General features: G+C 40.0%; 1 protein-coding gene and 1 pseudogene across 1 annotated transcript; both read right to left on the minus strand.

The window, feature by feature from the left end:
- Positions 1–2,103: 2,103 nt before the first annotated feature.
- LOC131773432 (acidic mammalian chitinase-like) lies at positions 2,104–4,423 on the minus strand (annotated as a pseudogene).
- Positions 4,424–8,308: 3,885 nt separating this feature from the next.
- On the minus strand, positions 8,309–10,553 carry LOC136280253 (chitinase-3-like protein 1). Its single transcript, XM_066165224.1, has 2 exons — positions 10,153–10,553; positions 8,309–9,426 (listed from the first exon to the last, which is right to left on the minus strand). The coding sequence occupies exons 1-2, from the start codon at positions 10,510–10,512 to the stop codon at positions 8,386–8,388; spliced, it is 1,401 nt and encodes a 466-aa protein (XP_066021321.1). The 5' UTR covers positions 10,513–10,553; the 3' UTR covers positions 8,309–8,385.
- Positions 10,554–11,667: the final 1,114 nt, after the last annotated feature.

The raw sequence follows: 11,667 nt of genomic DNA on the forward strand, positions 1-11,667 counted from the left end.
GCAATTTAAAGTGAGCACCTATGCTTGTTTTGAAAGAAATCATATGTAAGCGAAATTCTCAGCGCTTTATGGGGAGAATTGAAACTAGACTTTGTTTCGATTTGGACACCTCTAATCTATTTACATAGCTTTGTAAGGCATCCCTCGCGCATCCTCCCTCCCCTCCCAACTCACGTCTCTTTCCTGTGTTTCCTTCGCCCATTATCATATACAGATTTTAACATATTTATGTTAACAATGCGTGATGACTGTGTACTTAACTAATACAAGCTCGACAATTATTATTAGCTTCTATGAATTACTTTCAATAATTCTGATTTTGAGCAAAAAAGATGATAAAAACCACATTGTTTGGGTAAATAATCCTCTGATTACATTTCATCTCATCGTATGGTATCCTGTCTACCGGAATCACAGGGCATTTAAAGTATTTTGAAATTAGTCCCACAGTTACCTATTAATCCCGGGCAAAGCTTATTTTTCTTCTATGAAAGCTCGCTTTGTAAACCTGAGTTTAATCTGGTCTTTTTAAATATTTGCTGAAAATTAATGCAAACGATTTTTTACAAAGACTTTGCTCCTCAGGTTCCTCAAAAATCAAAATTTTGCCTGTAGTATTCTGCAGGTACAATAAATCAAAAGTGGTCAAAAGAAGGTTACTCACCGTGAACACGAGTATTCGCATTTGAAAAAAAGTAACAGCACAATGATTACAGATGAAATGCCTGCAGAAAAGGTTTAAACAAAATGTTGATAGCCAATGTAAGGTACGAAAACTTTCTATACTTTCATTAAAGCGATAGTACTATGCACGGTGAAAACAATCACCACCTTCCTGGCGAAAAGCTTAGCGCTATTGCAACCCGGTGCATATGCATCTTTCATGGTTTCTTACGGGACCTATTGGGCAGGAAATACTTCTACGTATGGTGATAAGGACAACGTTGGAAGTATGGAGACATCAGAGGAGCGCGAGAGGTATAAGTGTGTTATGTACTGCTCAAATTGGCAATATACTCTTGCCAATCAGCTGTCATGTGGTGATGATAGATGTGGCGGAAGAGAGTGATTAATACCGTCCCTTAATCACTTAGGTCCGAGTGAAAAACAATGTCAGTCCTAATCATATCCATATGGTACAAAATTCATCTTCGAATTATATCCTACTGCCGTTCCGTTCTCAAGACTTCAGAAGAAACAACAAGCATTTTGCCTCGATGCTTCCAAAATAGTAATTGAGCGTCGTGATTGATATCCTGTTAGAGTTAATTGTTTCCAGTTTGCATGTGTTTAGATTCCTCGTCTATTTATCGATTCGTCCTATTTGTTTATTTACTATTTTCACTTCATTCCAATCTTTTCCCTAATTCTAATTCTACCATTGTTGGGTTAAATGTATATCGAAAACGAAAAAAGTGTAACGCATGTTTTATTAACGATAAGATCTTGGCAAAAGCTGTGATTTTCCTCTTATTTACAATGGAAGCGTCCGCAGTGATATGTTTGTGGTGAGGCAAGAACCCAAGATTATATATTTGACGGATGGTTTTAAAAGGCTTGTGTTTCGGACTGTTCCTCTTAACTGAAAAAGAGATTAACCTTAAATCCGTTGTTTTGGTGCATATCCTGAGAAACTGAGTGGTCCAATCCTCACGAGTTGTGCGAGAAAGCCAACTATCATTTTAACCCCCCGCGAACAACGGGGTGGTCTGAAAACAGTGTTACAAGAGAAAGAGTATTGGACAAGCGTAATTATACTAGTTTGAAATCGAGCAACTGAAAAAGCAAAAGCCTACAAGGAAGCTATCGTGGTTCTTTCATTCCAAATTTCGTCTGCTAACAAAATACGCACGTAATTGCAGGTTATATGGATTTCGCCAACCCAAGGAGGTCGAATAGTTCGGGATCATCCTCGCAATCATGTCCAGACAAAAACCTTAGGAAGCAACTCCTCTGTCATTAGCACCTCCCAGAGGAAACATAATGGAATACGGAACGTTATTTATCGCCGATGCTTTTTAATTTCATCTTGTTTCATTTAATTGTAGATTTAATTGCATTTACAGAGTGAGAAGGCCGGGCAGTATCCAGCCGCACAATTTGCTACGCACCATGCGACCATACCTGGTGCTGTGTCCATAAGTTGGGACTTGGCCACGCAACCACTAGGAGAATCAGTGGGCTTTTCAGTGGAAAGGAACCGGTCGTCGGTGAATTGTAGGTGGCTGTGGTCCCCCGTCGGTTTGGTGGCTCCGGTCCTTCAGTTGGTGGCATTGGCTTTTTTTTGTAGGTAGGTGCCGGTATTATCAGTGGGACGAGGAGGAGGTATGTAGGCACACCTAGATACTTCTTCACAGCGTTAATCAAGGGATATGGTGCCCTCCCCACCATTGGGATCCTCTAAAATCGTCCAAGTCGGAAAGAGCCTCAAAACATCGCTCGCCTTTCCGACCCTTTTTCATTATCAGCTTTGTTCACACCACCTTGAAGGTGCAGGCTGTCCTTTGTTGTCGAAACCCACCCAGATTGTATTTTGATAGCCGTAAGGTGCCTTACTTTATTATCCGTTGACAATGTTCAAACCAAGTTTACAGATTTCGTAGTATAGCCAGAAAGCCAGATTCTTTCGCGGGTATATGGGTCCTTCCGTGGGGTTTCTGCCAATCATGGGCTTTAGGAGCGCCAAGGCCCATTACTTGCTTGGGTTCTTTCAGTGGCAAATGCTCTTCCGTACGGAGCAAGTCCAAGAGCAATCCTTGTTTGCTGGAATCCTCTGTCCATCCAGTACTGGACCGCAAACGGAACATGTCATTTTTGTCATCCCCTGCCATGGCAGTGTGATGTCCCGTTACTGAGTCCCAGTTCCCGTGTAGGTCCGTAGTCATGAGATGTGGAGGATAATCCCAGAAGTGGGCCAAGTTTTTGGCCACTTCATACGCTTTGTTCGATGCCCTCTTATAGCCAGCTGCAACGGCGGCAGTTTAGCAGAAGGCGAGGTTTTCCCGTTTTGGCTGGCTTCACGCTTTAAAAGCTTCTAATAGCTCCCGACACAGTAAGGTAAATCCTCCTTTTATCTTCAGGCGGTGAACCTCCCCGAGAGGCAGGATATTCCCAATCCAGGTCAAGACCGTCAAAACCCCACGCATCGAAGTGTCCGTAATGGCGGAGTCAATAAATACCTGAAGTACCACGATAAAGTTAAAAATTCTGTCCAGTAAGCCTGTTTTGAATTTTCGTTTCCTTATGACAGGAAACATATTGACAATGAAGAATTGGAAATACTTTAACTGAGCCTGGCTTGATCGCAACATATTTTATCGGTTGTTGTCAATATGAAAAAAAATTCTCAAAAAAAAAAACACAACAACAACAATTGGTTGGAGGCTGGCAATGGTTTTTAGCGCACCGCGCGCGCGCAATCTACACACGCCACAACTAAGATGCACGCGTCAGCTGAATGAATCAAAATCAGCACACCGGAAGTTAAAATGTTGCTTGAATTGCGCGAACCGGAAATAAAAGCTACTAATACATTTGTTTCTAGCTCGAAATTTTGTTTCTGTGACCTATCTTGATTTTTTGCATGCCCGCACCATTCACGATGGCACTTCAAATATAAAAGTTTCGGGGAAAATTATCTAGTAGAATTTTCTGTCAGCCATATATCGCATTTCTTTAAATATATTTAATTCTACTGAATAATTGTCTCCTGGATAAACGCAAGTTTCCTATAATATTCATGTCCAGCGCACACGTCCGCAATTTAATAGAAAGTTTTGTCATTATTTTAAATTGATCTTTTTTTGATAATTTGCATTATTATCATGGAATGCTTTCTTTTAAAGCAGTGGAAAAGCTTTTTAATAGTTATTTTTACATTCTCGATCATGTGCATTGTCTTAACGGCGTTAATCAACTTGAATGCGTTTTCTCCTGAAGAGGATCATTTAATCGTTCCTTAATCCATAGCAGATTTTAATCATTTAAGTTTGTGAAAACAGTTTAAGTTGGAAGAAATACAAGGGAACCATTAACATAAAATAATTGTATTCATTTTCGATACCTTTCTAGTAGCCTGAGTTTTAACCATTTTTGAAAATGGACTGTCAAAGTTCTCGTGGTTCCATCCTCCTACTGCTAGCAACGTTCGCAGCGCAGGGTTTTTATTCTTTAAGGCGTTGAACCTGGGGTATAACTGGTCATCATTCCACTCGAACATGGCCAGTTTGTTGGTGTTTCGATCGATCTTTGCAAACGCGTACATTAGATGGGTACACAGAAAAGGATCAATGTTTTCAGGAAAGAACTTTCCAATACCTGGACGGTATTGAGACCAGTTTGTGTGATAGCACACTCGTACATAGTTATTAGCGCTAGTGTATGAGGCAATCGCCACAAACAGAAAAGGAACGAAAGATCGCATGACTCAGAGAACAAATACCGTAGAACAGAAACCGTTGTAATGTAAGGGAAATGGTCCGGTCCCGTACTTTATAGGTATCTGGCTTTTAAGTTTCTAAGCAGCTGAGTAAGCCTTTCATGCTTGTAGCTCAAACTTACTTTACTTTCTTAAGCCAATCAGAGATAAACTGACGGCTACGTGTTTGGTCAGCATGAATCAAAGGTGTTGATGGCAGTTCAAGCCTTAAATCATTGTTAAACTGGATGATTACTTAGCGAGTGATACAAGCCGTAACTTGAAAGGCAAATTGTACCATGGTACAGTTCTTTGTGTGGGGTGTTAAAGCTGTTTAAATACGCGGCCCGTGGGCCGATCATATCACACTACCTATTGTTGACAAAGTGTTATTGCAGGCTCTTGTTGGCAAAGCTGTATTTTTTAATACTACTGAATTTAACTTAACTCAATGTTAATTTCTTTATATTACTCTTTTCATGAGTTTTTAGTTTGAAATTGCAGCCATTTTTTTTACGATATTTTAAGTCACAGTAATACGGACTCCAACTTAGTCATACAAAGTCTTCTTATCAACGGGTTGTCCATATCATTTGGCGTATACGCTCATCCAAAACACTAATTGATTGGCCAAAACATTGTGGGTTAAGATTAAATGACCATTTTGCGGTTATATGCAGTCGAGGTGGACTTCCAGTCACGTAACAATTCCGAATTTTTAAAACAGCGTAAATATGAATACCACAGGTTTTAAAAGTTTTGGGCTGTTCAACTTTTCTTTGCACTCTCGCAATGCGGCGAAACGCCTCAAAAAAGTTGAAATTGTAAATAAAATAACGTTTAGTCAACGGATGCATCTACACACATATCAACGTGCGTAATTTTCTCGACGCACGCTCACGTGCTTGGAAAAAATGTATCACGAGAAATCCAGCTTTTACAGTTGTGCTCGTTTCTCCTCGGGGATCAAAGAGTAAATAAATTTTTAATTTCTTGTGTTTGCAACCTCTTGGGGATAAATTGATTTCTTTTTCAGGCTTGCGCGTTCTTAAATGACAACAAATAGCTTCTTGCACCTTTTAATGTGCGTTTGAACGGTATGTGCTGTAAGCTCATTAAGTCAAAACAATATAAAGACAAGTGAACATTATAATAGTAATCATGGCAACGTTCTTTGGTAGGGCTACATGATCAGTTCGTAAAAATTAGAGAGATTCAGCGGTACGCAATTGAATAAGCCAAAACAAAACAGAATGACATAAAAGATCTCTAAGGTTAAAAAACAAAGCAAAAAAAGTTAAACAAAAGCTGTCGTACTGAACATTCCGCCATAACTAAGCATTTTTATCAACTGGATATCCGTAATCAGGGGTTTTGAAATTACTGTATGTGAACTAAGTAACTGAAATGCAACAATAACTACGAGCGAGAACGAAATATGTTTTAGCCTTAAATCATCAGAAAATTAGAGTATTCAGCCTGAGAATTACAAATGCACAGTTTTTACGTATGAATAGGTTATAACCTTAGCGGCTAATAGAAACGCGTAACTGAGGCAGGTGTTTGATGTAGGAACAACGCGAGCAATGAAAGGAGCCATTTGCCCCAAAGTAAACACCCTTGCTAACAACTCAGTAATTCGGGGTTATTGATTCAGTGAATGGACATTGTTTTTCTGAAATAACCTTTGTTAAAAGAAGACAAAAAGTCGCTTTATTTGCTTTCAGCTTAAATGTGATACATACAAGCCAGATAACGAAAAGAAAGGCATAAAAAGAAAGAAGAGGAATTGTTTTGGTTTTTTATGTTTGATTAGGTCCTGTAATTGTGTTGCTCAACTCTTGCGATCGCAGCCGTTTCATAGACCTTTCTGCTAAATGCAAGCTCGGTTCACCGTAAAGATGGGATCAAAGACAAAATTTGGAATTTCCCCCGTCTCCGCTGAAAGGGAATAGGTCACGCTTTGAGCTTGCGCCCTGAGTTATCCCTGATTGACACTCAGTAGGCATCAAATCGCTATTGTTCCCAATAATAATCGAAAAGAAATAGAGCGCTTCGTTGCAAAGGGGAACCATCGCAAGGTGTTTTAGTCACGTATTGTTGACAACGATGCGAAGTAATTACTACTCAATATGTGGACCATTTTCTCTCGGTCGTTTCGTGTGAGTTTCAATAAATTCCAATACATTTTAGGGCTTTCCCTCTTGACGAGCACATTATCTTAAGGTTATTTTCTACTTGTCAAGGGCACGATAAGAATATAACACGCTCTCACGCGCTTTCTTGGCAAATTGACAGAACACAATCATAACAGCTTTCCAGGTAAGTCGCTTTATTCATAGTGATCCTTAAAAAAATTCTACATTCGAAACTCCATCGCTCAAAACAACAAATCTTGAACAAGAGAGCTACCTCAAGAGTTCGATGCCGCCGAAAAGGCTGAATCCTGGATTCTGTTAAAAAAAGATGATACTACGTTGGCGAATAAGTGAAATATATCGCTTTATTAGTAGAGGGGAAATTTTCATCTTATATAACCAAAACAAACCAACGAGAAATGAAATGACCGAATCGATGGTTTAACTTTAGGAAAGTGGAGAATTGGGCAGATGAAAAAAAAAAAAAACAAAACAACAAAAAACAATTTGCAGGAACTCGCCGCTAATGATGCGAGCTATGTATCAAACGGAAGAAAAAGATTCCGACGACTCGCCAATTAATTTATCCTTAAATTAGTAGAAAAAAAAGCTTCCCTCCCTGCACAGTTTTTCCTTAAATAACAATCGTCGGACTCCCTTTGTTCCACGAAAGAAAAACCCCGCTGAACTGACCAGGTGAAATTCTCCCTCGTGGTTCCATAACTAGACGAACACTCGGAGACACATAAGAATTGCACAGTCGACGTATCGGGAAAATACTCACTCCTAAACGACACCTTACATGAATCCTGGATTTGAATCATATCTTAGACATTTAAAGTTGGAAAAATCCTATGATTTAAACGATTGTTGGAGACTCGACGGCGATGGGTATCAGCGGCCTGTTGGTACCATTATTTTATCCATTCTTCTGAAATGTGCGCGTATGTGCGAGTCATGCGTGACCTAGCCCCTTTATGAGATCTTCTAAATTTGGGTATCACTCCAGTAAGTTTCCACTTTAATTTTAGGATCCAACATGTATCTTGTACAGAAATTAAGAAAAATATACAAAACGGTCGAGCGAAGGTCTTTGAATAAACAATAGTTCCTATTTCCGAGGGATGAAGAGCAGACTTTTTAAAAAATGTTCCCTCTCATTCCAAGGTTCTCGCTATGGAAGTTGTCGCCGCGGTAAAATGAATATCGCGCTACATAAAAGGTTTGTGGAAGAGAACCTGAGTCAACTAACAAAGGTTGAATAGACCACTTCCGAGTTCTTGCGGTTAAGTGATCTGGTTCCGAAATTACGGCACTAGAACGAGGCTATGAGCGAAGTCGCTCTCATCACTATAAAGAGTAAGGGCCCTTGTGATGAAAATGAGCGAAAATTTTTTCTAGTTTCTCTGTGGAAGAGTAAAACATTATTTGTGAGAGAGAAGCATTCAATGAAGTGAGGTAAGCCCTTCGTCATAGAGAAAGGGCTAACGTCATTTGAGTTAGCATCTTAACATCTAAAATTTTCCTAATAGGTTGATCAAATAAGAATCCAGGCAAAAATTTGTATTTTGATTCAGTATGCAGAGAAAAAAAAACTAGTTCCCTTAGCTCTTAGTTTTGGCCCAATTTTTCCGAAAAAGTTCCACAATTGGCTATGGCCACTAATAATCGAAACCAGACGGCTTGTCTTTCCATTTTTCCTTGTAGTAGTTTAGGGGGGTGGGGGGAGGGTGAGAATCAAGATACGCATCTGTTCATGCCAAGTAGTTTTATTCATTCTTATTTTAATCTATTACATTTCTCACTTCTTTATGCAATCGTGCTCCCCATTTAATCACATTTGCAGTGTGTTGAAGGACAGTATCCCACAGCACAGTTAGCTTTGCACCATGCATCCTGTCCTGGAGACTGGTCATAAGGTGGAATAGCGACGCAACCCCCAGAAGGAGGTCTTGGCTTTTCGGTTGGCGGCATCGGGGTAGCAGGTCCTGGTCCGTCGGTTGGCACTGGAGGTTGAGGAGGTTGAGTTTGAGGAGGCGGGGTGAGCTCGGTGGGACGTGGCGGTGGTGTATAACCACCCAAGTACTTCTTGACGGCGTTCATCAAGGGATATGGGCCATCGCCACATTGGGAGCCACTGAAATCGTCCAAGTCGAGAGCCCAAAACATCGCTCCCATCAGACCCTTTTTCTTGATTAACTCCTCCACCTTGTACTGCAAACTGTACTTGTCATCAAAACCCACCCAGATGGTGCCTTTGTGTCCATATGGCGCCATGACAGCATTATTATTGACAACGGTCAGGCCAAGCTTACAGATCTCGTAGTATGCCAGAAAGCCTGCCTCACGGGTAAATTGACCTTTGTGGGGTTTCTGCCAATCATGCTTAGGAGCGCCAAGACCATTATTGCTTGGGTCTTTCAGTGCAAATGCTCTTCCATACGTAGCAAGGCCAAGAGCGATCTTACTGGCTGGAAATCCTTTGTCAATCCAGTACTGAACAGCATACGGCACGGTCAGTTTGTCATCCCCTACCATAGCCGTATGATGTCCGGTTACTTTGTCCCAGTTGCCGTGCAGATCATAGGTCATGAGGTTGAGGATGTCCAGAAGAGGGCCAAGTTTGGCCACTTCATACGCTTTGTCGATGGTCTTATAGCCAGCTGCAACGGCAGCAGTCAGCAACAGGCGAGGTCTTCCCGTTTCGGCTGCTTCAGCTTTGAATGCATTCAATAATTCCTGGCAGAGTACTGTAAACCTCTGCTTATCCTCAGGCGGTGAACCTCCCCGAGTGGCAGGATATTCCCAATCGAGATCGAGACCATCAAAATCCCATTTTCTTAACATCTCAATTGCAGAGTCTATAAACACCTGGAACGTAAAGAAAAGTATCAATTAATACATTAAAATTGTCATTTTATTAGTCAGTATTTACTACTCTCAAGTTCGCTGACTTTCCTCTGGGTCTTCTACGTCATGTCCCACCGACTGATTTTTTTTCTTATTATTCCTTTTAAAAATATTTACTCTTTTTCTCAGAATATAACAACTGTGGAATTTAGGCCGATCAAGGCAATTTGCATTAGTGGCAGGCGAAAACATACGAGGCCACAAAGGCATTAAAACTGTGAGTAGCGAAAAAAACTGTTCTTGAAATGTTACAGTAACATTCGAATTTCCTTCATCGCAAACAAAACCAATTGAACCAAAAACAAATTTAAAGGAAAAAAACAAGCAGACATAACTAGAAGAGGCTTAGAAGGGGACGTGTCTCCCAAATGCACATTGGGCGTTGGACGCTGCGTGCAACCGAGGTACGAAACCACATGTCGAGAGTAAAGATAAATTAATTGGGTTTATTGCCTCCTGAGGAATCAAATAGCACGAATGTAAGCCATCATACTAAGTGTTGATAAAAACGGAATGATTAAATTTATAATAGCCTTTCAATAATAGTAATAAATAACTGGTAATCTCTTTATATTCTGAGACTGCATTATTACTCTCTGACCTAAACCGATGGCATAGGCAAATATACTATTAAGCCAGGTAACTAGTCCACAGTTGGATAAGAGAGATAATATCGTCTGAAAATACCTTTCTTGAAGCCGCAGTTTTGACCATTTTTGAAAATGGACTGTTGTGATTTTCATGATTCCATCCTCCCACAGCCAATAGGGTTCGGAGACTGGGATTTTTTTGTTTCAATGCGTTGAATCTTGGGTATAATTTGTCATCGTTCCATTCGTACATGGCCAGTTTGTCAGTGTTTCGATTGATCTTCGCAAAAGAGTACACTAGGTGAGTGCAAAGTTCAGGATCGATGGTTTCGGGCCAGAATTTGCCAGCACCTGGACGATACTGAGACCAGTTTGTGTGATAGCAAACTCGTACATAGTTCTTAGCACTTAAGCACGAGGCGAAAGCCACGAGTAGGAAAAGTACCAAAGCTCTCATGATTCTTAGTGAAGATTCCAAGGCACAGTGGCTAGTAGCAATTCTGAGCGCGTTTTTATGGGTGCATTTGCGCAGCACTTCGAATCAGCTATATTAACAAAATATCTTGGTTTCTCCATGCTCCACCAATTGCAAGTTAGAAAAACTTAGTATTTAGTCAGATACGCCACCCGGATTTAAACAGCCGAATACGTTCTCTGTAGGGATATATGATATTTACAACAGACTGAATGTTGTTTGACAGTCCAACTTGACAGGGTTGGTGGCAGTTTGTAAAATCTGCTTCAAAATAATTCAGCTTTATTTGACCAACGAAGAGAAAACAAATTTCGCGTAAGACACATGTCACGCTCAGAATTTAGGTAAAGTGAAATCTGACCATAAATTTAAATATTAAAGAACCTGGACGCAATGTTAAAAAAGACAGCAATTGCAGGGCCACACCTAACAATGAAAAAAGAAAGGGAAAAAAAAACTGAAATTCTGCGGACACATCTAAAGTCTTCATAAGTTGGTTAAATTCGTTACGAAAACTAGAAATAGACACAAACGTATTATATCTATACCTTGGAACGCTATTTCCATACCATACGCATCATTACAAAGAATAATAATTGACGCTAAATTATAAAAGCACAGTGTATTTTTTAAGGCTAGACTCCATTCCTTCTCCTTATAATATCTAAAAGTAAGAGTCACTAATGATAACCTTAACTCTTTAACTCCCAGAGGTAATCAACATAAAACTTCTCCCAATAATATCCTTACACTCCAGCCAACAAATAATGAGTAATATTCAAGTTTAGCAGGTAGAAGTTGTTGTCTTGATCTAACACCAAATTGTCATGACTAATTTACAAGGGTGTGTAGAACAACTAGAGGAGAGAATTACTCATTAGATCTTGGGAGTTAAAAGGTTAAGCAAAATCCTGATATAGAATCGCTCCGGAAAGAGCATTCCTCAGTCTCCACCGTTTAAGTAAAATGCATCAGTTTGTTTAAGGTGAATTAGGCGCGACTGACATTTTAATACAGAGGTGCTACAAAATTGATGAGTCACTTAGCAGTAAGAGTCTAATCTTTAAACATTCCCTCTTCTAATTGATTGTGAAGTGAAATGTAATTTTATACTTGGTGGACGTGGAAAACACTGAT

This window comes from Pocillopora verrucosa, chromosome 4, assembly GCF_036669915.1.
Source record: "Pocillopora verrucosa isolate sample1 chromosome 4, ASM3666991v2, whole genome shotgun sequence".
NCBI lineage: Eukaryota > Metazoa > Cnidaria > Anthozoa > Scleractinia > Pocilloporidae > Pocillopora > Pocillopora verrucosa.